At 40.3% G+C, this 26533-nt stretch overlaps 1 protein-coding gene across 1 annotated transcript; it reads left to right on the top strand.

Annotated features, from left to right (window-relative positions):
• LOC123230555 (zinc finger protein 28 homolog) lies at positions 1-26533 on the top strand. Its single transcript, XM_044656687.1, has 6 exons — positions 1-122; positions 1001-1121; positions 5847-5973; positions 14158-14253; positions 14979-15115; positions 26396-26533. Exons 1-6 carry the CDS (start codon positions 1-3, stop codon positions 26531-26533), a joined length of 741 nt encoding a protein of 246 aa, XP_044512622.1.

A 26533-nucleotide genomic window follows, 5' to 3' on the forward strand; every position in this document is an offset into this window, starting at 1 on the left:
ATGCCCGAACCACACAAATCTTGGTCCCGCCCCCTGTGCTACCTCAAGGCATTCTGGGAATCTCAGCTGGACAGCCTCAGCTCCTGGGAGGCTCACACTTGTGATTCTTGGGCCTTTCCTGGGTGAGAAGGAGAGGGGGAGGTGGGGGAGAGCGGAATAGGAAATCAGTGTGCAGGCTCGGCCTGGCTCCCTGCTCTGGCCGTTCGGACTTTCTGCTCCAGCAGTCCTGGGGGACGGGAAGACCCGGGTGGACCAGAGCCGGCTTTCTGAGCTTGTGCGCATGTGCAGCCAGAGAGGCGGGGCCGGAGCCCGGGGCCTGTGTAAGTGCTTGTGGTGGGGGAGGGGCTGTCTCCGAGTCTGTCCCTCACTTTAAAGGACCCCAGAAAAGGGACAAACACGGAAGTTCCGGGCTCGGGCCAGGGCGGCTGTGTCTGGACCTGGAGCCATGGCGGTGCTTTGCCTTCCCCCAGGAGAGCGAGAGAAGGACCGGCAGCTCAAGAGCCAGGAGGCAGCTGGGAGAGAGGGGGACAGTGACAGGATGGGGGAGGGGCTTGTCCTACCCCTCCCCCAGGGGGGCATCTAGGTCAGAAGAGACCAAGGGGAGAAGCAGCCCACGGGATCCTGGTCCGGGGGCAGCGGGGGTGGGGGGTGCCCGTGCCCACATGCCATAGGAGGAGCCCTGAACTCGGCACTGGAGAAATGCCAGCACGCTCCCCGCCCCCACTGATGCCCAGCTCCCTCTCCAGTCCCCGCCTCCATTCCGCTGTACCCCTCCCCCCAGCAGTCTATCTCAATCTCCCACCTCCCTCGGGCAGTCCTAGAATTGAGTGAAGCCAAAAAAACGTCTGCAGAGGGGGTGGGGAGGCTTCTGCCTGTCCAGTCTGAGGCCCTCTCCTAGCCTGAGGCTTCCTGTTCCCCCTTGTGGGGGAGAGTCTCCCCTGAGGCCAGGGAAGGGCCTGGGAGCCCCTCTGAGCCCTCCGTCTTTCTCCCTCCCCCACAGGTGGACAAACAGGAAGTCTCCCCCCTCGGGGCTCCACCCCCTGAAGGACTCCCGTGTGGCCCCAGCAGAGAGCCCGCAGCCAGAGAGAATGGCGCCCGGGACCCCGAGGCCCCCCTCCCAGGTGAGTGCAGCCCCCCCAGGCTGGAATCCAGCAGAGCTCAGCGCTGTGTCTCTGCCAGGCCTCCAGGGGCGCCATCCCTGCTTGTCCTCAGGGGGAGCTCCAGGGTCCTCCCTGGCTGCTCCCCATCCACCATGTTCTGGGCTTTCCTGCCTCGGTAGCCCCTGCCTGAAGGAGCGGCCCAGATTGCAGCCAGCCAGGCCCAGGCGCTGCCATTCCTTCCTCCCGCCTCAGCGGGGATGGCCGGGGGTCCCCCAGCCCCAGGGAGGGCCCAGGGACAGGCTCTGCTGCTGAGCTCCAGGCCTCAGGCCTTGGACAGGTCAGTCAGGCCTGCCAGGGAGGCTTCAGGAGGCGTTTGGGGGGAGCTCAGGGGAGGCCCAGACAGGAAAAGGAGCGTTTTTAGCAGAAGGAAAGGGCAGGGCTGGAAGGGCTGCTGAGAAGGGCTCCAGCCAGGCTCCTTCCTCCGGGCCAGAGGACTCAGGGCTGCTTCCTGAGTCAGGCAGGGGCTCAGGCTTGGCCAGGCCTTTGTGCCTCATTAGACAGAGTAAAAAGAAGCAGGTGAGGGCCGGGGGCAGGGCAGGGGCTGCTCAGGACATCCGGGCCCTTGTTCTGTCCTCCCAGCAAAGGCAGCCTCCAGGGCAGTCACTGAGGTTCTCCCCCACATTCCCTGCTGACAGCCATTCCCCACTGGCTACAGGAGGGCCTCAGGAGTGGGTGCTGGGGAATGGGGGGGTGACAGACAGGATTGGGGTTCCCCAGCCCCAGGAGGAAAGAGCCTGGGAGGGGCTGGCATCAGGGTGGGCAGAGAGGGGCGCCAAGGAGGAGGCTGATGAGCTGGCTGAGGAGAGCTGCCCCAGGGAGGAGAGCAGGCCCAGAGTAGACAAAATCCAAACAAGAAGCTGTCTACTTTCCTTGGAACTGATCTCACTCTGCCTTTGAGCCCACATTTCTCTGCTTTCCTTTGGGCCTGAGATCTTTCTGCCTTCTGGTTCTAAGTATATCTGAATGAGGACCTTTCTTCCCCAGTAAGTGGTGGTGGCTGCCCTTTCCACTGGGCCTCATCTTTCCTGTCTTGAACTCTTTGAATGTCCTTCAGCTATATCAGGAGCAATTCTCTCTCCCAAACCTGGCTTCAGGATCTGCTCTCTGCCCCTGCTACTGTTGTGGGAGAGGGGATGCTGGTTCTGGCCCAAAGAATTGCATCTCATACATCTTCCTCCCAAGACATGAAGGTGTCTATTGAAGGATGTTACATGTAGTGTAGCCCTGGTGATACACAAAAGCCATTGCAGGGGGTGGAATAGCCCCAGGTTGGGTGTAGAGGACAACTGAATGGCCCTGTAGGGTTTCAGGTTTCCAGAGGGTATTGAGGATCTGGGGAATTGTGTCTTCCCATGCATGGAAGCCCTTAACCTTTCCTCAGACCATTCCTCCCCTGGATGTCCCAGGGGCATTGCAAACTGAAAAATAGAGAATGGGTCAGGAAGGGGTGAAAGGGAAAAGTAGCTGATTCCTAGTGTACCTTGTGGGGGCGGCGTGGGGGAGGGGGGAGAGATAGAGATAGAGAGAACAAGACCAAAGACTTGTGCTAGAGAAGAGAACTGTAAGAGAACTGTTTTACTGATTTTCTTTCTTTTAGGTCATTTACCCCTAGTCTATTCCATTGATCCACCCTTTTATCTCTTAAGAGTATTATATTGTTTTCATGATTACCGTTTTATAGTACGGTTTAAGATCTGGTACTGCTAAACCCTCATCCTTCACTTTTTTTTTCATTATTTCCCTTGAATTCTTGATCTTTTCCTTCTTCCAGATGAACTTTGTTATAAAATTTTCTAATTCTTTAAAAAGTTTTTTGGTAGTGTGATAGGTGTGGCATTGAATAAGCAAATTAATTTAGGTAGGATTGTCATTTTTGTTATATTGGCTCTTCCTACCTGTTTTTCTTTCTTTTCCATTTTGGAGAGTGTCAGCTGACCACATTAAATGACCAGTCAGTTAATAAATTATTTAAAATGAAGAAATTCTGCTTCTTGAGAATTCTAATTGTTACACTGTCAGTGTCTTTCTTTTGAATTAACTCAATTGCCAAAATATTATACTTGAAAAAAATGAACACCCTTCTTAAAGAAACAAAAAACCCCTTACCTTCTGTCTTAGAATCAATACTGTGTATTGGTTCCAAGGCAGATGAGTGGCAAGGACTAGGCGATGGGGGTTAAGTGACTTGCCCAGGGTCACACAGCTAGAAAGTGTCTGAGGCCAGATTTGAACCTAGGACCTCCCATCTCTAGGCTTGGCTCTCAATCCACTGAGCCACCCAGCTGCTTCCAAATCCCTTCTTTTCCTCATCATAGTTGCTCTTTTTTCTGTGTAACTTAATATAAGATGACTGAATATATTCCAGTAACAAATAGCATTCATCATAAAGCAAAGACAGGATGTTTTGGCTATGCCAGATCCTACTCTGTGGATCCTGAAAATCTCCATTTAACATGAGTCTGTGCTTCTTCATTTAGCTAAAATCAGAGACTGATCCCATATAACTATGGAATCTTCTTTATGCTTTTATCTAGATCTCTAGATTATCTAGAGTATTTCAGCCTTTGAGGATTATTGCTGTAACCAGCACAACACAAAGGGCACGCAGGTTCCTAACCTGTGGGGAGGCCCCAGACAGGAAATATGGATTGGGGGAGTGAACAAAAGGAAAGAGTGAAAGAAAACAAAAAACTAAAGATAGATTTTGGAAAAAGCCTTCCATCTTCATTTTGGGGGCTTTCAGCCTCAGCTTTTAGTTGCAAGTCAATCCATTATCTTAGTAACATTGGTGATAAGCATTACTATGGTTCACATCAAGGTTACCAATCCTGTGCTAGCAAAGATTAGTCAATACTTTTGATAGAGGACGAGCACCCAGTATTGTTAGGATCATAGAAATATGGCATAAGGGAAAGAGATGATTTTTAGAAACTGTGACATTATGTGAGCCTCACTGAGCTCCAAGTAAAATGTCTCATCTCTAGTGTCCCTTCCCTGCTGTAAAAGCTGTGTGATGTGTTGATTATGAGGATAATATTAGAAAATGAGTCTTGTTTCATTAGTTTAAACATCAGAAGCAGAGAAGCTGCTGGAGGAGGAATTGGAGTTTCAACTAGAGCTGAGAGTGTTAATTTAGCAGGTGGCAGTTATAAGCATAATTCCATGACAGTTACACGCTCTGGGTGTGGCATTCCAGGAGGGGCTTCTGGCAGTTGCCTGCTTCACACCCACTTTTCTTTCTCAGGGCTGGAGAAGGTAAAGTCTTGGCTTCTCTCTATCTCTGTCAGAGTGAAAAACTTGAAGGAGGGGAGTGTTTTCTTTTCCAACTTGGGAAACACTATTCATTTATCTGTTATTGTGTATAGATGGTTTAAACTCTGAAAAGACCAAACAAAACCTGGTCTTTGGTTTGGACTCTGAGTCTGTTAAGGCTCAGAGTCCTATCTTGGTTCTTGTGGAGACTCAACTACTTAGCCTTGATTATCTTTATAACTTAAAGGCGAAGTTAAGCGTTAGAGTGGTTAGGTTTAGTTAGAATAGTATAAATGTGGTTAGTTAGATCAGGGAGGATTAGTGTAGCCTGTGAATCAACCACAGGAGAAGGAGTTCCTTGTGGGGCCTGGGAGTTTATTTGGGTGGAGTTAGAATCCCTTAGAATTAGCAATCCTTTTACCCTTATATATATTTTAAATAAAAAGTTTATTTTCTATAACAAGAGTCTCTTTAGTGTTCCTTGTACCTGGCCTTGAAGGGAAGTTCATCTTTGAGTTTCATTTCATTTACCACTGAAGATTTTTGATATCATCAATCAAAAGTATCTACAAACAATTTTGAACCTTTATTTTCGAGTTCTTTGTCCTTTATTTGTGTGCTCGCCTATTTTATTTTTATCAAGGCTACTGGTAATGTTGATTAGGAGAGCTGGGAGAGGGCCCCTTTTAAGAAAGCCAAATTAAGCCTGCTTCTGCCTTACGAGTTTAGTATAGACTCCCCCCTCCCCATCATTTCTTTAATTGGAGGTTTCAGAATTTATTAATCCTGTGAATTCCTTCTATGACTACAATAAGAAAATTGCCTTTGCAATGATATCTTGCTTTAACTGCCCCTTGACCATTGCCATCAGGATCAGTTTTGACCATATTTTTCATCACAGGATTTGCCAGTATTGATTTCATCAAATGAAGTAGAGAATTCCTTTTTCTTTGTTTTCTCCTCATTAACCACTGGTATATATCCACGCCCTCCCCCCCCCCCCCCCAGAATATACAATATATGCTTCCTTCTCAGAAAATCTTCAACAAAATGTTCTCACCAGATCAATTCTGACTCTTGGGATGAAGAGGAATTTCAGATCACCTTCTCTCTTTCTCCTCCACAGAATCTCATACTTCACTCAGAGAATACTTCCCATCTCCCTCATTCCACAGGGAAAAGCATTTCAGAGTAAGACACTTCTCTAGGTTTTATTCCTCACAACATGATTCTCACTTAAGATACAAAATACCTCTGTCAATATTCCATTGGGCTCTGAATGATTGATCTGCAGTGCTGGCTCTGATACTCTTCAAGGTTAGAAATTTGGGTAAATCCCTTGTGTGCTTCAGTTAACTCCAGTCAGTTGATGTGGGTTGTACTAGATGAAATTTGAAGGTTCAGCTCTAAATGCTATGACTTTTACTGTTTTAGGGGTCAATAACCTTCAAGGATGTGGCTGTGGATTTCACCCAGCAAGAGTGGTGCCTATTGGACCATTCTCAGAAAGAGCTATATCTGGAGGTCATGCTGGAGAATGTGCAGAATCTACTCTCTGTGGGTAAGGATGATTTTTCTCTGTTAACTCTGAATTTGCCATTAAAGAAATGTCTTCATTCCAGGCCATAAGTACAGGATTTTGAGCCTTTGTCAATAATAAAAATAAGGAAAAGTGTGAATCTCTAACTAGGGTTCCTCTCCTTCCTGCTTTTCATAAAAAAGCCTTTGAATTATGTGCCAGGAAACTGAGGATTTCCTTTCTTGCCCCTGAAATTGTTTCTCCTCTATTTTGGATAGCTTCAGGTCAAAACTGAAACCAATGTTATAGATTTACATTCTGGAAGCTAATCTCAGAAGGCATCTAGTCCAACCTCTAATTCAAACTGAAATTTGTGTACAAATTCTCTGTTCATAACCAGGCAGTTTTTTCTTGAAAATGGGCATCGAAGGGAACAGGTAGCCCATCCCCATTTGGGCTAGGTCTGGACTTTAGAAAGGATTTCTTTTCATTGTGTATTAATGGGAGAGATGAAGCCAAGAAGGGGACATAGCAGAAACAAAAGCTGGCACCACCCTGCAAATCTCAGAGCAATCTTAAAATATGCTTTTAAATGTCTAGTGTCAGAGAACAAATATGAGTAAGAGTGAGGTGACTCTCCTAAGGAAAACAACTTGAAAGTTAGACAGAAAGGGTCTATTTTGGGGAATAAGGGGGCGACCAGAAGTAGAACTGCACATAGAAAAGTGCAGACAATCCACCCCGCATTTAGTGCTCCAGGTTCTGAACCTGTGCATAAGCCAGCTTAAAGACCTGGGGACCCTTCTTAAGCTTAAATTATTAGCATATCCCATGCCTACCCCTTGGAATATAAAGGGCTGACACAAGGCTGTAGTGAGGTCCCAAAGTCACTTGGCCAGTTCAATCGTGTGGTGAAGCCCTTAAACCCAGGGCAAAGTAGCTCCCAGTTCTCTGAGCCATGCAAGCTATCAGCAGTGTCTAGAGCAGTGATGGTCAAACTTTTTAAAGAGGGGGCCAAAGGAAAGGAAATCCTCATCTGTCAGTCTGTTTCTAAGGCAACTCTTTTGAAGTTTCATTGTATTGTATCCTACTTATTGTATTCATCAGATTAGGAATAATGTTGCAGAGCAGGATAGAACATTTCAGGAGGCCCACATCTGGCCTGCAGGCCAGGCCAGAGTTTGCCTATCACTGGTCTAGAGGAAACTAAATCTGTAGCTTTCAGAGTGCCCAGCCCACAGGCCATGGTACCACCTTGTATAAAATGAAAGCTGCAGGAAACCAGAACAACAGCTGAGGGGAGCAGAGAAGAAAAACTGAAGTTTAAGAGAATGCCCCCTGTACCCTCAGAATAGAGTTAGAAGTCAAAAGTGGGGGGAAAACGTCTGGGGAAATGGGCAAATAGCCAAAAAAAAAAAAAAAAAAGCTAACCGTAGAAAATGTCTAAGGAGGCAAAGAAGAATAAGGCGCAGACTCAGTTGGGGACTGGGATACAAAAGCCTCCCTATACAAAACTTCAAATAAGAATGGGAATTGCTCTCAGGTACCTGAAGAATTCAAAAATCAAATGAGAGAAGTGGAAGAAAAATGGGGAAAAGAAATGAAAGTAATGGACAAAGAAAACAAAACTGAAAAAGCCAAATTTGTAAGGTGGCAAAAAGAAGCACAAAAATCCAATGAAGAAAAGAGTTTTTTAAAAAGTAGAGTTGACCAAGTGGAAAAAGGATAAAAAAATCCCATGTAGAAGAGAGTTCAAGGAAAAGTAAAGTGGACTACATGGAAAAGGAGGATCAGAAAGTCACAGAAAATAATTATTCTTTTAAAATTAGAATTGGGTGGGAAGATGGGGGCTTAGACGGAGCAAAACTTCAGACCTCCATACCCTTCCACACAGAGATAAAAAACAAAGTGCTTTGAGGGGAAAGAAAATCAAATCTTAACAACAGGTCAGAGCTGGGGGAATCCTACTGCTGGACAGCTCAAGAGGTAAGCCAAGAAAAAGATCTAAATTCTTTATCTGTTTGGTTTGAGGGTAAGGAAGAAGGAGAATCACAGGACCCCTTCCCCACGTGCTTAGCTGAGTCTTCTGTGGCTCCTGGAATCTCTGGGTGGGCAAACTCACTAGTCAGGAGAGAGGGCCTTGCTGGTGCCAGGCTCAGGGCATTGAATACAGACATGGAGACAGCTAGAGGAGAAGCACAGAGAGGCAATCTAGACACAGGGAAAATGCTCCATCTTTCCCCCCTCCTTCTCTGGAGGTTTTAGCCTTAGGGCACATCAAGCTCTATAGATCAACCCTGCCCTGGCTTAATCCCATCAATAAGACAGATAAGTCTTCAGAGGGCAGGGAAACTCCAGCACCCCTCCCCCATAGACTGCAGAGAAAGTAGCTACAAACTTCTGTTGCCAGCTGGGGAAGATCTTACATCAAAGCTCATTAAAACCATCTGTTTAACTTAACCAGCAAATCAGAGAAGATACAGAAAGGAAAGAAGAAAAAAAATATGAGTAAACAACAGAAAAAGTAAAAAGAAATTACAATTGACAGCTTCTTTCCAGGAAGTGAACAAAAAGAAAATAAAATAGAAGTAGATCAAGGAACTCCAAGCAAAACCAAAGAAACTCCAGCAAATTGGACACAGGCTTTGGAAGATCTCAAAATTCAATTAAATCAACAAATTAAAATTCACTTAATTCAAGAACTTAAAAAATAGTCAAGAGAGGCTGAAGAAAATTGGAAAAAGGAAATACATGAACTAAAAAAAGAAAATAGTGTCTTGAAATCCAAAATTGACCAGCTTGAAAACGAAGGCAAAAGATGGTCTACAAAGAAAATCAGACCAGAAGGAGAAGGATGATGAAAAAGCCAGGGACGAAATTCAGTCTTTAAAAATCAGAATTCAACAACTAGAAGCAAATGACTTCATAAGGCAGCAAGAATCTATAAGACAAAATCAAAAGTGTGAAAAATTTGAGGAAAATATGAAACACTTCATTGGCAGAACCTCAAATCTAGAAAACAGATAGCAGAGAGACAATTTCAGAATTATCAGTCTACTGGAACATCATGACAAAAAAAAAAAAAAAAAAAAAAAAGCCTGGACATCATCCTATAGGAAATTATCCAAGAAAACTGCCCTGGCATTCTCAAACAAGGGGGAAAAGTGGAAATTGAAAGAATCTACAGATCACCTCCTACATTTAATCTACAACTGACAACTCCCAGGAATATTATAGGCAAATTCAAAAATTACCAGACCAAGGGAAAAATAATACAAGCTGCTAAACAGAAATCATTCAGATACCAGGGAACCACAGGATAACACAGGATCTGACTGCGTCTACATTGAAGGACTGGAAGGCCTGGAATATAACGTTCCAGAAAGCAAGGGAACTGCGTCTACCACAAAGAATCTACTATCCAGCAAACTGACTATATTCTTGCAGGGGAAAGTATGGCCATTTAGTAACATTGAAGACTTCCAAGCATTCATGAAGAAAAATCCGGACTTAAATAGAGAATTTGCTGCCCAAACACAGAACTCAAGAGAATCACCAAAAGGTAATGAAGAGAGGAGAAAAAAACCAATAAGTTTAAATGATTTGTATCCTTATAAGAAAAAATGATATTGGTAACTCTTAAAAATTGTTATCATCAGGGTAGCTAGAAGAAGTATACTTAGAGGGAACAGTGACAAACTGTATAGCAGGGGTCTGCAACCTTTTTGGCCGTGAGAGCCATAAACAGCACATTTTTTAAAATGTAATTCTGTGAGAGCCGTACAATATGTTTAACACTGAATACAAGTAAATATGTGCATTTTTATGTAAGAACAACACTTTTAAAGTACAATAAGTCTCTGAACTATTTTTAATAACGTTATTATGTGCTAACCAATGATGAATAAAGTACATTAATGTGACTTCTGGTGCTGCATGGTTTTGCTGATTATTAATCAATTATTTTGATTATTAATCAAAAAACAAGACTTAATGGGGCACTATAGTACTGCTATAACTGCACACATACATATAAAACTCCTTTACACTAAGAAAATTGCCGAAATAAAGAGAGAAAAATTCAGGGAAGAATACTTTTTCCTCTCCCTCTCTCAAGTCAGGCAACAGGAGAAGAAAAGGCTGCCGGCCTGCTGGTTAAGCCATTTGGCCACATAAATTACGTAGGAGATCAGGAGATTACAGAAAATAACATGACTTGTGTGCAGTAGTGGGGGAGGAGGGTACCTTTTCATGGAAAACTGGCCAGGGCACATCACACACATTTCCTGGTATAGGTATTTATCAGTGCTGCCTACTCAATCATTCTGTATCAAATGAAACAACTACTGGGGAGAAATGCTTCTCACTAATGAAGCATATGTAAAGATGTAATCTGACTATAGTTCCCCTTTAAGAGCAGGTAGAAAAATTAAAAACAATAACAATCCCATAAATAGGAAGTGCAGACCCCATGAATGCACTGAGATAAAGCCATGAAGGGTAGAGAATGTAGACAAAAGTGATCAATCACTATACAGAACCTCAAGATGTCAGTAACAGGTGTGGAAAGAGTAAAAGGAGGGCAGAAGGAGGAACACACAGCACACCTACCAAGCTGAACTAAAGACCAGGATTTGTCTTGTGTGGCAATATCAATGAGGGAGCCTTCTATCTTAGAAGATAGTCGCGGTACCAAAAGGATCATGTGACATATCACATGACACACGATGACATGTGTAAACTGTTAGTTACTGTGCTGTGGTTGACTTTATGGCTCCTGCAGAAAGAGCCATACGTTGCTGACCCCTGCTGTATAGGATGAAATGTCAAGAGATATATATGTATATATGTATATATAATTAGAGGTAAAAGAAAAAGAAGATAATATTAAGAGAAATGGTGAAAGAGACAAAATGAAGTAAATTTATATTCCATAAAGAAGCACGTGGGGGGAACAGGGGAGAAGACCAATACACTGAAAGGGTAATGAGGTTGGAGAGAGGAAATACTTAATTCTTAAGTGCATTGAAATGAACTTAAAGAGGGAAGAACAATCAGATCCATTGGGGCAGAGAATTGATTTGAGCCCTATAGAGAAGTAGAAGGGTAACAAATGGACTGGTGGGAGGGAAAGGAGGGGTAGCTTTAAAAGACCCTAAAGAATAATAAGAGGGGAATAAGAAGGGAATAAGTAGGGAGAACAGAGAAAGGGAAATACAATAAGGGAGGGGACTAGGGAGATTTATTAAAAACAAAACACTTTTATAGAAGGAAATAGTGAAGGAAGAAAGGCAGGAAAAGGAGAGGGAATCAAAGTGTTGGAGAAAACACAGTTGATAATTATATCTCTAAAGGTGAATGGGATGAACTCACCCATAAAACGGAAGCAAATAGCAGAGTGGATTAGAAACCAAAATCCTACCATATGTTGTCTATAAGAATCATACATGAGGCAGGTAGACATTCATAGAGTAAAAATAAAAGACTGGAGCAAAATCTATTGGGCTTCAACTGAGAAAAAGGAGGCAGAAGTTGCAATCATGATATCTGATAAATCCAAAGTAAAAATAGATCTGGTTAAAAGAGTTAGGGAAGGTAATTACATCCTGATAAAAGGCAGTATAAACAATGAAGAAATAGCAATACTCAACATGTATGCACTAAATGGAATAGCATCTAAATTTCTAAAGGAGAAACTGGCAGGACTAAAGGAGGAAATAGATAGTAAAACTATACTAGTAGGTGACATGAACCTCCCCCTATCAGATATATATAAATCAAACCAAAAAATAAATAAGAAAGAGGTAAGAGAGGTGAATGAAATCCTAGAAAAATTAGTTAATAGATATGTGGAGAAAAATAAATAGGGACAAAAAGGAATACACTTTTTGAGCAGCACATGGTACATTCACAAACATTGACTGTGTACTAGGGCATAGTAACTCGGCAAACAAATGCAAAAGAACAGAAATAATAAATGCAATCTTTTCAGGTCATAATGCAGTAAAAATAATAATTAGTAAGGGTACATGGATAGGCAAATCAAAAACTAATTGGAAACTAAATTATATGATTCTCCAAAAGCGGTTAGTTAAAGAACAAATCATAGAAACAATTAACAATTTCATAGAAGAGAATGACAACCATGAGACATCCTACCAAAAGCTGAGGGATGCAGCTAAAGCAGTACTCAAAGGGAAATTTATATCTTTGAGTGCATATATTAACAAATTAGGGAGGGCAAAGATCAATGAGTTGGGCATGCACATTAAAATTAGAAGTGAGCATTTAGAAACTAATGACTTCATGAAATATCAAGAAATAATAAAACAAAATCAAAAGAAAATATGAAATATCTGACTGAAAAAACCATTGACCTAGAAAACAGATCCAGGAAAGACAATCTAAGATTCATTAGACTACAGAAAAATAAAAAAGACCATGTCATATTGCAAGATATTGCCAAAGAAAACTGCCTTGCTATTCTTGAATCATTGGTAAAAAAAGGGCAATTGAAAGATTCCCCAGATCACCTGGAATTAATCCCAAATGACAACTCCCATGAATGTTATAGCCAAATTGAAGAAATCCCTCACTAAAGAGAAATTACTCAATTAATCCAGTAAGAAACAATTTAAATACCATGGAACCCCAGAATTGATTACACAGGATTTGGGATCTTCTACATTAAAGGCCTGAAATGCTTTGAATATGACATTCTGAAAGGCAAGGAAACTGGGTTTATAACCATTAATCACCCATCCATCAAGATTGACTATATTCTTTCAGGGACAAAAATCTTTATTTAATTAAAAAAAAGGGAATGACCAAGCATTCCTGATGAAAAGAACAGAGCAAAATAGAAAAATTGATGTCCCACTACAAAAGTCAAGAGAAGCATAAAAAGGTAAATAAGAGAGAAAATTTACAGGACTCAATCAGGTCAAATTTTTTTTTATGCTTAGGGGAAAGATGATATTTGTAATTCTTAAAATTGTTCTCCTTATCATAGTAGTTATTGGAAGCATACTTAGAGAGAGGGCGTGGTACTAAAGTGTTTAGGAAGATGTAAAAAAAGATTAAGGGGTGAAAAAGAAGATAACACTGAGAGAAAAAGAAGAGAGAGGTAACGTATGATAAATTATATCAAATAAAGAGGTGTAGGAAGAAAAACTATTACAGTGAAGGGGACAATGAGTGTGGTGACAGGCAGTAAAACTTACTCAATCAGGAATAACAGCAAGCTTCATTCAGGTATAGAATCTTATTTTGTTCTATAGAGGAAAAGAAGGAGAATAAGAAAGATAGTGGTAGGGAAGAAAATATAAGGGAGGGGAAGTGGAGGATTTGATTGAAAGAGAACCATGTGGACAGTGAAGGAGAAAGTGTAAGATTAAAAGAGGAAAATTAAGTGAAGGGGAATACATATATGTTAATCATAACCCTGATTGTAAATGAGATGAACTCACCCATAAAATAAGTGGAAACAGATAACAGAGTGGATTAAAAACCTGATCCTATGATATGTTGTTTATAAGAAATACATTTAACAGGCACAAGTAAACCTACAGAGGGTGAATATAAGGGGATTGTTATATCCGTAACAATAAGGGAATAAAATAGAAAAAAAAAGGAGTATAAAACTGTAGCTCCCACCTCCTAACTGCCTAGAATAGCAAGTTCATCCTTATTCCTCCTTCATTCTTCCCTCAAATCCCAGGCCAGAAGATAAGAGTGGAAAGGAAGGGAATAAGCATTTCAAAAAACCCTGCTCTGTGTTCTCTACTGGATGAAGGAGTTCAAAATTATCATGTATTTCACAACATTCTTGTGAGTTTGATTGTCTCATTTCCTTCAATTCATAGTTGAGGCAACTGAGGCAAACAGAGATTTATTAACTTACTCAAGGCACCCACTTAACATCTCTGAGGCTGAATTAAATTTGCTTTTCTGACTCCAAGTTTTCATCTCTTCTCCCTTTGCTACCAGCTGCCTTTAAGTTCTAGATGATTGAGTTTGTGGAATGTGCCTATCCTTCTCTTACAGGAGGTAGATAAAGATGGGCTTTTCTGATTACAAATGGTTTCTATAATCTCTGCCCTCCTACAAATGTCCCAACAATGAATACAACATAAGCCAATCTATAGGCCTTAATTGCTTACCCCCTTTCTTTTAAGAAAATGATATTTTTTCTCTTCTGATCTCTTTCTTCTTTCTTATGCCCAGGACTTCCAGTTCCTAGAGAAAATTTTATCTCCTTTTTTCAGCAAGGGGAATCACCATGGCTGCTAGAGCAAAAAGGCTTATGGAGTTCCTGTCCAGGTGAGTGAGGTGAAAGCAGGCATATAAGGGCTGTTATCCCAAAAGACTTATATCTGTTGTGGTGAAGGGAGTGCTAGACTTGGGGGCTGGCAGACCAGTTCTGAATCATGCTGTTCATTTCCTGAGAAATGGATGTTAAACTTAGTATAGTGTCCAAGACTTAATTTATGGTACATTGTAAAATAAAATGAGTATTTAGTATGTCTGCATTTAATGGCATATATTTGCATCTTTATAAGATTAACTGAGATTCACAAAATTATGAGAAAAATGGAGGAGTGACATTTCAGGAAAGATAGAAAGGGCAATGGAGGACAGACTGTGCTGTACTGTGGACAAAGCATGCTCAGGCACAGGATTTCAGTTGTAGTCTAGCTGCCAAGAATTTGGTCAGATCTTTCCTCCATTCTTTACTCATGACATGAGTTGCAAAGTATGATGAGAATCTTGGACCTGTCGGTGGCACATGTCTGTTGTGTGGTTTCATTGTTATTGTATGTGAAAGTTTTTCCAAAATTGCCCATCTTGCAGATATGACCTAATGGTGTCATCAAATACTGGTTCTACTGGCTTAAGTTTGAAAAATCCTTTTTGCTTTCAGAAATAGAATAAAAATCCTCTGCCATCAGAGGAAAGAACTTATATTGCGCTCTGTGTGTGTGTGTGTGTGTGTGTGTGTGTGTCCACCTTCCTTCTCTGTTCATAACATTATTTTTTTTCTTCAGAGGCAGAGGCTAATTTTGAAGTGAAGGAGATGTCTACAAAGTTGAGCTTTTTTGTGAAAGGATATTGCCCGCAAGGATGCTTGAATGAAGGTCCCCATGACTTCATTTTGAGAGAAAACTATGACTCTAACATCAAGGTAAATAGAAATTCCAAGAGTGACTGTGAATTTGATAAAACTTCAGAGAAATTCAACCAATATTCAGTCCTAAATCAGTATTTGAAAATGACCTCACAAAATGACTGTTGTCAGAATAGTGAATATAAAAAATGCTTTCCTGATGAAGTAGGACATGTTCAGTCACCTGAGAAACCTGAAATTCCCCTGTATCAAGGTAATGTAGAGGGATTGCCTTTTGGCAGGAGTTTAGACCTCATTAGACATAAAAAAAGTAAATGTGGAGTGATGGTTTCTGTGAGTGCTAAAGGTGGGAGACCTTTCAGTCAGAACTCTGAGCTTGCTTCACATCAGAGAATCCACTCAAGAGAGAAACCTTATAAATGTAAACATTGTGGAAAAGCTTTCATACAGAGGAACTCTCTCATTACACATCAGATAATCCACACTGGAGAGAAAACTTATGAATGTAAACAGTGTGGAAAGGTTTTCACACAGAGGTGCAATCTTGATGCACATCAGAGAATCCACACTGGAGAGAAACCTTATGAATGTCAACACTGCGGAAAGGCTTTCACACAGAGAAGCAATCTTGATGCACATCAGAGAATCCACACTGGAGAGAGGCCTTATGAATGTAAACAGTGTGGAAATGCTTTCACTAAGAGAAACCATCTCACTACACATGAGAGAACCCACACNTCACTAAGAGAAACCATCTCACTACACATGAGAGAACCCACACTGGAGAGAAACCTTTTGAATGTAAACAGTGTGGAAAAGCTTTCACACAGAGGGGCAATCTTGTTGCACATCAGAGAATTCACCCTGGAGAGAAATCTTATGTGTAAACAGTTTGGGAAGGCCTTCACAAAGAGAGTGTCTCTTTTTAAACATGAGAGAATCCACACTGGAGAGAATCCTAATTCCATGGGATAAAGTCATGCATTATTCTCCACCATACATTAATTAGTATTAATAATCTTTAACAACTTCCTATTGTAAGATTAAAAGTTAATATCCAATACTCCACATATTATTTTTTATAAGATTTAATAACAGTAAATTGAAGCAGAGACGAAAGTAATAGCCTTGGTAAAGAGGAAGATCTTGACTGCATGAGCAAGAGAGAGTGAGAGCGAGCAAGAGTGAGAGAGGGCAGAGTTACAGAAACTTTTATGTACAACAGATAAGGACATAATGGGATGAAGGGAAAGGGATACTGGGAAATGTAATTCAAGGATACAAAATTCTATTTACACATTTCCCCTGTCATCCTTTGGGAGATTAGTCACCCCCATGGATCATTTTAACATAACAAACTTGAAACTAAAGATTTTTAACTAAAAGTATGTACAATGGTGTAGTTTCTAAAGGGAAATTACAATAATTTGGGTATAAATGGGCAATAAAAGAAAAAGAACAAAGCAAACGATTTCTACATTGACAAAAAGCCAATTTAGAGGCAGTCCCCTTTGGCATAAGAGTGTACATTAAAAATAAATGCATTCAACCCCCAAGAGTTCAAATCACCACATCCTAAAATTCACTCTGGCTCTGCAAATATCTTCATGGTGCTTTCTCCAAATAGTTCACTTTCCTGGATTTGGGGAGGTAGCAAGTATCTTATCCTAAAATTACACTCAAAAGAATTTAAACTTTGCATTAGAGGATAATAATACATCCCCTCCTTCCCACCGAGGAAGATATTGAAAAATACAGGGATCACCCAGGGATATGTAGTTTTATCTAAAGGTTTTGGATATACGCTGACATTAGGGCTAATAGACATTTTTAACTTTTTAACTTGGCCATAATCTACAGCGTGAGTGCAAATGATTTTTTTTTTTTAATTTTTTTTTATTTTAAACCCTTAACTTGTATTGACTTATAGGTGGAAGAGTGGTAAGGGTAGGCAATGGGGGTCAAGTGACTTGCCCAGGGTCACACAGCTGGGAAGTGTCTGAGGCCGGATTTGAACCTAGGACCTCCTGTCTCTAGGCCTGGCTCTCAATTCACTGAACTACCCAGCTGCCCCCGAGTGCAAATGATTTTAACCAAGCAACAGCTTAATAAAACTATTGTAGGAATCAATTGTCAAAAGAAAATCAAAACATCAGAAAATCCAAATAAAAGAGAAAAAATAACTTCTGGATGAAATATAAAATATCAAAGTCTTATTTGTAAAAATTCTAAGTTAAGAAAAAATAAACCTATCATAGGTACTTGAATCAGGGCCTGATTAAAGTAATTTATGTCCCATAAGCCTGTAGTAGCAATCATGCACTTACTGAATCATCAGCCATGGCTACAGAAAGTTACCACAGTATGAAAGAAAGAAAAGGGACTATTTTTTTTCAGCAAATGGGAAATAGCATTCCCTGGTCTGACTTGACCTTTTCTCATAGGGATAGAGGAGCCAGGATGGCAGCCAAAGGGAAGTGCTTGATAGAAATGTGGCTCGGGGAAGTCCTGTGTCTAACATGTGAAACAGCTGCAACCTTGAACCTCAAACAAGTTCAGGTCCTCCTATTTCAGTGCAGAATTTCATCAGTCCCACTGGGATTGGTTTGGTCTCTTTGACCATGTGCTCAGTTGGTACTATGCAGGTTCTTTGTGCTTCTTTGGCACTGTGCAATGACTGTTTCCTGGAATTAGACACAATTATTAAACACAGCCCCATAACATCAATTCATGGCAGATTTCCATAGTCTAAAGGTTTTTGATATACGTTGACATTGTTGAAAATAATATTGATATATTTAAAAGTATTAATAGTTTATTTAAAACCATATTGGTAGGTCATTAAGAAGGCCACGCGCCTGCTAAGATATAATTCAAATCGCCCGCCATTACCTTCTGCCCACCTGGCTCCTTCGTACAAAAAGAGAGCTTCCCTATCAAGATCTCCTATTTAAGCTTCGCTTTATGTTGGCTCACGTCACCACGTAAGAAGGAATCCCGTTGAATCATGGGAAATGTAGTTTTCAAGTCTCCTAAATGTCCACAGGAAGTTTATATCATATATCTAAATATCAAAGACTCAATGAACCCCAAAGAACCCCAACTTCCAATAACCCAACATTAGGGTTAATAGACATTTTTAACTTTTTAACTTGGTCATGATCTACAGTGTGAGTGCAAATGATTTACCAAGTAACAGCTTAATAAAACTATTGTATAGTAGGTAATGCACATTCAAAGAAGTGCCAAAATTCTCCCAAATCACAATAGCACATTTAAATGACAACTATCAAACAAACTTGCTATCATATAGGATTCATATGAGTTACTGTGTATAGCCACTTGCTGTATGACATTTAAAAAACCTATGAACTCATGGATACTTGTCAGAAGGCTTACAGATCTAGACAATTTTTCTACCTTGACTGAGATATTTTTATAAAGTCTGTTACTGCCATTATTCCAATATTTGGCAGAGGAGCCCAGAAAAACACAAACCTCTGTGATGTTGGTAAAAACCTTTTGGGCCTAAAATGTCACCAAGAATCTAGATCAGTGATTCCCAAAGTGGACACCCCCCTCCCCCCGGTGGGTGCTACAGCCATCCAGGGAAGCGGTGATGGCCACAGGTGCATTTATCTTTCCTATTAATTGCTATTAAAATTTAAAAACTTTAATTTCCAGGGGGCTAAGTAATATTTTTTTCTGGAAAGGGGGCAGTAAGCCAAAGAAGTTTGGGAACCACTGATCTAGATCATTCTGTTGGAAGGATAGAGTAAGCTGAGTAGTTACAAATATAAAAAACCCATTCAGAAGCTACTAGGCTTTCCAGGAAAATCTTTCCCACCTCCTGGATGAGATTATAACTCATCACAAGGGTAACTAAGCCCCTTGGGAAACTTCCCTCCCCTGGTATGAGATTGAAACAGTATGAAAGGCTTATGTTTTAATGTCCCATCCATTGCAATGGAGGCAAGGACTAAAATAGTGAAAATCACTTCAGATATCTCATCCAATACATTTTTAATAAATGCAGAGGTGGGGAAACACAATAGTGCCATTGCACTTCATTTCAACTAAAATGGACTCTTGTTACAAACAACTCAAAGGCAGACAAATGATCAGTCTGAGGTAGGGATGCTACTAGATATCTGAAAATCACTTCTAAAGACCCCTTAAAATAAATTGGAGTTATTTAGCTCATTAAGTTCTCCAAAGGTTGTATACAGGTTGTAACTAATTTGATGGAGTCCATCCATCATCACGTATGTGACAATTAACAAAGGCAAAAAAGAACAAAAGGCCGTTAAGGCAACATATCACCTTGATGGATCTGGTGACAAACCTAGCATCCATAAGGACCTATGGTTTTGCCACTAGACTATGGGCTTTTACAATGGTATTTTCACCAGTACAGTCTTAGGGGAGGTACAGATAAAGACAATGTAACAGAACATATAGCTGATGGCCAAAACACAGTAGCTGAAAATAACTTAGTAAAACGGAACATCATAGATTAGATTAATATGTGAACTTACTAACAAAATTAAATCGTGAAACAATCAGCAAAAACAATATATGTGATAGGATACAGACATTGAATTCAAGAGTCCTTTTCTCCAATTCCAGTGAAGACTTGTTCACTATTTGGAGTGGAATAAAACTGAATTTACATCTATAAAACAATAGTCTGAAAAGGCTTAACATTCATCTCCAGATCTCATTAGGGTTCATTATGTCCTTAATGTTGTACATAAAATTTTCTGTAACTCCACCCTCTCACTTTCTCCCTCCCTCTCCTGGTAGCAGTTGGGATATGAAAGAGAATTCTTTACTCTATGATCTATCCTTATTTAACACTAACTTAAGTACCTCACTAGATATGGCACAATTGTCATAGATTTCTCTACTAGCAGCAATGCAATGACCCAGGACAATCCAGAGGAATTTAGGAGAAAGAATGCTATCTACATCCAGAGAAAGAAATGTGGAATCAGAAATGATTAGAAAAATATATGCTTGATCACATAGTGTGATGGGGATGTGATTAGGGTTTTGATGTTAAAGGGTAACTACTGCAAATATGAATAATATAGAAATAGGTTTTGAACAATGATGCACGTATAACCCAGTGCAACTGCTTGTCGACATTGGGAGGAGGGAGGGGAAAGTGGGGGAGTGGGATTATAAATCATGTAACCATAAAAAGTATTCTAAATAAAAATTTAAAAAAAGTTTATGGATCTCTGGATGACAGTTATCCACCATTGCAGAGACTGACAGTGCTTATCAGAGCTGTTCAGCAGCATATACAGGGTAACATAATTAGCTGGTATTAGAGCTAGGAATAGAACCCCATTTCTGTGCCACTTGTACTAAACCAAGGGCAGCTTGGTGGTACAGTGCATAGAACACTGGGCATGGAATGTGGAAGTCTCATCTTCATGAGTTCAAATCTGGCCTTAGACACTATCTGTGCAATACTAGATAAGTCACTTAGCTCTGTTTTCTTCAGTTTTCCCATCTGTCAGATGAGATGGAGAAGGAAATCGCAAATTACTTTAGCATCTTTGCCAAAAATATGCCAAATAGAATCACAGAGAGTTAGACATGTTTCAAATGAGTGAATAATAAAAATACTAAACTAAACATTATTCTTCATCCTCTTCTGTGAGATTATCTATGAATTATAGATCTTTTTCCATTGAGGGAAATTGTATTTGGGAAAATGAACTGATAGGGGTGTCAACATACAGGTTTCATGTCTGATTTGATTAAAGATCATGTTTAAAGTAACCATGTATTCCAACTGTTGTATTTTAAAGGGGAAGAAACTGATTTCTTGAGAGGTTAAGTGGCATGCCCACTGTCACACAGGTGATGAGTATCAACTACTATCTGACTCCAAAAAAACATTTTCTTTTCACTGCTCATTGCTGAATGGAGAAGGCATTAGATGACATGCCTCAGCCTCAAAAAAGTGCCGACATTTTTAAATGAAATCTTTCCTCCCTCCCCTACACAAGAGAACTCAACTAATTCATTCCAATCCAGATAAATGAAACCTCAGAGGTGACAGTTTAATCTGTATCTGCTTTGGTATTAAGTAGTATGATATAGTAGAAAGAATGGTAGCTTTGGATACCAAAGATTGGAGTCAAAATACTGAATTTGCCACTTATTCTTATTTTACCTTGGGAAATTCACTTAACTTTTGTAAGTCTCAGTTTATATGTAAAATGAAGGTTTGGGAACAGATAATCTCTAAGGTTCCTTTTATGAGTCATTTCCCAACTGATAAATGTTCAAAGAATATGAGCATGCAGTTTTTGGAAAAAGAAATGAAAACCATCTATAGACATGAAGAATTCTCTAAATCACTATTGATGGGAGGAATGCAAATTTAAACTACTCTGCTGTACTTCCTCACACCTAATGAGACGGAAGAGGAAAATGACAAAAGTTCAAGGGTATGTCTAAAAGTTGGGGAACACTAAACTCTCTGTGGAGTTGTGAACTGATCCAGCCATTCTGGAGGGCAATTTGGAACTAGGTCCAAAAGACTATAAAACAGTATGTTCCCTTTGACCCAGCAATGTCACTACTAAGTCTGTATCCCGGGAGATCAACAACAAATAAAGGAAAAGGACACGTATCATAAGAGGATTTATAGTAGCTCTTTTTGTGTTGGCAAAGAATTAAAATTGAGGGAATGCTCATTGTTTGGTAAATGGCTGAACAGGTTGTGGCTTTTGTTTGTGATAGAACAGTATTGTGCCATGAGAAAAGATGAGCAGGACACTTCGAGAACATCTTGGAAAGACTTATATGAAGGGCTGCAAGATGAATTGAGAAGAATCAGGAGAATATTGTATATGGTATTAATACTGTACAATGATCAACTGTAAATGAGTTATTTTCAGGAAAACAATGATCCAATACAGTTCTGAAGACCTTATGATGAAAAATTCTATCCACCTTCAAAGAAAACTGATGGAGTCTAAATGCAGATTGGAGCATGCTTTTTAAAACTTTCTTTTTTTCTTCCTTTTTTTTGGTTATATGTTTTTTCATTTGCACTGTAGTTGATATGATATGTGAGGCCAGATTTGAACCCAGGACCTCCTGTACAATCTGAGTGGCGCCTCCCTGAACAAGATGGGATCAAGAGCAATTGAGCCACCACACTTGGGGAGGAAAAAAAGGGGGTAAAAAGCACCACTTCTTGTCCCAAGCCAATACATGTTCCTCATGATGTAATCATCCAGTCTCTTCCTAGCACCTCCTAAGAAGTTTCCCACTGGGCAATAACCATAGAAGAAATGAACTCAAGACTCCTTTCCAGGAAATGGTGAGTCTTCTTGACACCAAGTCACTCTAACATGTGGCTGAGGCTTCCAATATGGTATCTGCCTACCTGATTGATTACATCATCATTCAAGAGAGTTTTTGTGTACATCAAAATAAGGATCAAGTCTCCAGTCTGCCAGTTTTTTTATTTAGTCCAAAGAAAGGAGGACCCAATATATCCTTAGGGAGATACAGCTTGAGCTTCAGTCCTAAAATCAAACCGATTTTTTTAAAACCAAAAGGCTTTTCTTTTTGGAGGACAGCAAAAGGATTATGAATTAATATTATCTTTCCATATTTATCAAGTAATCCAATAATTATTAAATTATCATAAATCCATTTTCTAGGCCAGTTCTTTTTCTGATGAGATATTTCATATTTTCTTTCATACTTTATCCATTTGACTTTATTTTGTATTGATGTCTCATGAAGTCATTAGTTTTCATTTGTCTAATTTTTTTTTGGATGAATTTTCCTCAATAATTTCTGTTATTCTTTTCCCATGTGGACAATATTGTTCATTTTGAAAATAATATTTAGATCATTCAGAAATTCTTGTTGGGATTGTATACAATTTACATTTTTCTTTGAAACTATACCTGTTTTTACTTCATTTTCTTCTTCTGAATTTGTGTTTTGATCTTCTAGCGAAGCATAGTAGATTTTTTTGGTCAGGTTCTTTTTTAGTTGTTTATTCATTTTTTCCACTGTATAACTTGATTTAGAAAATTATGTTAAAGTTGGGCTCTGTTTTGTGTGTGTGTATCTGTGTGTGTGTGTGTGTGTGTATGTATGTGTGTGGGTACACTTTCTAAAGCTTCAGACTTTTTCATACTGATTTTTTCAGAACTACTTCTGGGTATTTGGAAAGTTTTAGGTGTTAAGAAGGCAGTGTGATCTGGGGATATGTGTGGTCATTGCTCTCTTGTCCTTAAACAGGAAGGGCTCCAAATTTCTAGGGATTGCAAAGGATAATTTTCCTCACAATCACTGAAACCTTGAAACTGGGAGCAATACTTATTCTCATGACTCCAGTTCTATCTTCACCAAATGGGTTTCTCTATGCCTTTCTGTTGTGACATAGAAATGGATGTATCTAATAGAATTACCAAATATCATCTGAGCTTGCATTTAGTGCTAGTACAGGGTATCCCTGTAATCTCTTCCTGATCAGTTGCCAGATTCCTTTAATGTTTCTGCCTTGAGAACTCCTGAACCTCCAATTACTTCTGTTACTTCTACCTAGTTCCATCACCACGTTTCATCCATGTGGGTTCTGAGTCAGTGTTCACCCCCATATCACAGATCTCTCTGACTTTCTCAGTTGTCTTGGGCTGGAAGAATGTCTCATCCTGACCTTTTACTTGCTCTACCACCCCAGAATCCAATTTGAACTGTTATTTAAAAGTTATTTGGGGGAAGATGTTGGGAGAGCTCTGCTGAGAGTTTCCTCTCCTCTACTGTCTTGGTTTCCCCACTCTTTGCTTATTTTCAGAACCAATGACACTGGCCTCCTTGCTGTCCATTACACTGGACATTTCATCTCATGACTCCCAGCATTTTCATTGCTCCCATTTTTGGTATCTCTCCATCTTCCTCTCTGGTTTCTAGCTTTCTTTAAATCAGTTAAAATCATATATTTTACAAGGACTTTCCTCATCCCTTTTAGTGTGAGTACTTTCTCTTTGTTTTATATCTCCAATTTATTCTGCATCTGTCTCATTTGTGTAGAGTTGTTTGCATACTGTATCCCCCATTAGTTTGTGTGCTACTTGAAGGCAGGGACTGGTTTTTTAAAAATCCTTTAAAAAATCTCCTGTGCCTAGCTCAGTTCATGGGACATGGTAGAAATTTTTATTGATGTTTATGACTCTATGACAAGATGACCCCTCAGTGTAAATGAGAAATTATATTAAATCTATCTAATGTATTTTAACAACATAAACATTAAATTAAGTAGAAGTAATCCAGGGAAAGCTTAAAGACAAATCATCCCTTGATTCAAAGGCCCAATGTTTTCCACTCTTCCCCTGCTGATAAGAACTATAATTCCTAAATCCTCCATCACTTGTGGCCAGACGATGCCTCACCAGAGTTTATGCCCAGGCTTCTTTCTTTGTCAAAGGATCGTGTATATACTTATCTGCTTGCCTGTTGTATTGCCTCGTCTTTTGTCTTGCCACTGGACATGTCACTCTTCTTCTCATCATCTACAGAGGCTTTCAGTTGTCTGTAGGATCAAATATAAATATATCTGCCTTTTTTAAGCCTTTCACAACCTAGATCCAACTCACCCATTTTTATAGCCTCATTGGCCATTATTTCTACTCGGTCTGCTCTCCATTACAGCCAAATGGGCTTTTTCTGTTCTGACTCAATTTTGCCTACTGTTCTATTCAATAAAGATATTCTGGAAACCTGAGGACTCTGTCATTCAGTATATTAGTTATCTTGCTCAAGCTTGTGTTATTTGAAAAATTCATAAAAATACCTTCTTTGAATTTATCTAAGTCAGTTATAAAAAATGTTCTAACAAATCCAGTGTAGAAGATAAAACAGTGGACTTTAAGTGAAGATATAGGAGGGTGTTTATTGATCCAGGCAGAGGGTTCTGGATAAAGACAGAACTTTAAAAAGAAGATAAGACCTAGCAACTTCTACATTAAAAGATCAAAAGGCATGAAATATGATATTCAGGAAGGCGATAGGTTTGGGTTTACAACCTACAGTCACCTATGCAACAAAACTGAGTATATTCTTTCATGGGGGAAATGGACATTCAATAAGATAGAAGATTTCCAAGCATTCCTGGGGAATAAGAGAGACCTGAACAAAAAATTTGAAGTCTAAACATGAGACACAAGAGAAACCCTAAAAGGTAAATAAGAAAGAGAAATTTTAAGGGACTCATTAAGTTCAAAATTTCTATATGTCTACATGGAAAGAGGATTTCTGTAATTCTCAAAAATTACTCTTAGTAGTAGAGAAGATAGAAGGAATTTACTCAGAAAGAAGATAGAGAAGTAAGCTGATTATGGTGATATGATGTATATGTAAATGTGATGATATGGAACTGTGAGTGAGAAAATACCCCGACCCCTTTTTTATTTGATTAGATTTTAATGTTAGTGAGAGTGTTCAGAGAATCATAAATATAATTCTAAAAGAATTAGTATAAGCCATGATTTTAGAAGGCATTTTACTGTATTTTAATTAAAGTTAAAAAACCCTGCTTAAGTGAGGCCTTAGAGTCGGCCCCATCCTTCTCTCGGTTTGTGTATCGCGTACCCTTGCTTGGGATAAGGGATGATCAGTAGGTTTGTCCTGCCGCCTCATAGCCAGGCGGTAACCGTCGCCACCCACCCTTTCTGGAGTGGGCCCAGAGAACATCCTCGTCCCTCCGGTAACCCTCAAGTGACTCTTAGGTCATGGTCAGAAGGTGTCTCTCACCAAGGAAGGGCTACTTCCAGGCTGACCTCACCTACGGACCAAGAAGAGTGGCTTCCTGGTTGCATTAACCAATGAGCATGGTTACTAGCGTCTTCATCCTTTGAAAGTTATGATTATTCTTATGATATTGTTTGTACTTGTATGGAAAAAGTGGGAGGAGGCCCTGGCCCAGACGCACCTCAGACCTGCACAGGGTTAGGGCTGGAGATCTCAGCTCCAGGGAATGGAGTGGACCAGCCGCAAGAGTTCCAGATTCCAGCCAGTCTACACTGGGGGGGTCCACCCAGTCCCAACATCCCTTACCTCCAGTTACATGCTGGACCAGGACCTCAGGACCCTGCCTGCCTCTCTGCCCCCAACTCTAACATCCTTCATGTGTAATCTTTTAGGGCCTGGAATGCCCCCCCTCTCCTCTAAACACCCCCCCAAACCTCTAAACCCACCCCAGAGTGTGGATTCCCCCTGGCCCACCACCTGCATCCAGCCCTCCATCCATCCCTCACTCTCCTAGGCACCTTCACTTTCCCCCTCCACCAGACGGCCAAGATAAAGCTCGGGCAACAGCCTGAGGAAAGCCCCAGCCCTATCCTGGGAGGTGGGGGTAGCAGAGAGCTACTGGGAAAGCTGGGATTCTGCCTGCCCTCCGCACCTGCAGCCCCAGGGTGGCTAGATTGA

The sequence above is a fragment of the Gracilinanus agilis genome, chromosome 1 (genome assembly GCF_016433145.1).
Source record: "Gracilinanus agilis isolate LMUSP501 chromosome 1, AgileGrace, whole genome shotgun sequence".
NCBI lineage: Eukaryota > Metazoa > Chordata > Mammalia > Didelphimorphia > Didelphidae > Gracilinanus > Gracilinanus agilis.

Coding starts and splice junctions, on each gene's coding strand:
- LOC123230555 (XM_044656687.1), top strand. CDS start 1: ATGCCCGAACCACACAAATCTTGGTCCCGCCCCCTGTGCTACCTCAAG. Junction 1,122..5,846: donor CCCCGAGGCCCCCCTCCCAG/GTGAGTGCAGCC, acceptor TTACTGTTTTAG/GGGTCAATAACCTTCAAGGA. Junction 14,254..14,978: donor CTTATGGAGTTCCTGTCCAG/GTGAGTGAGGTG, acceptor TTTTTTCTTCAG/AGGCAGAGGCTAATTTTGAA.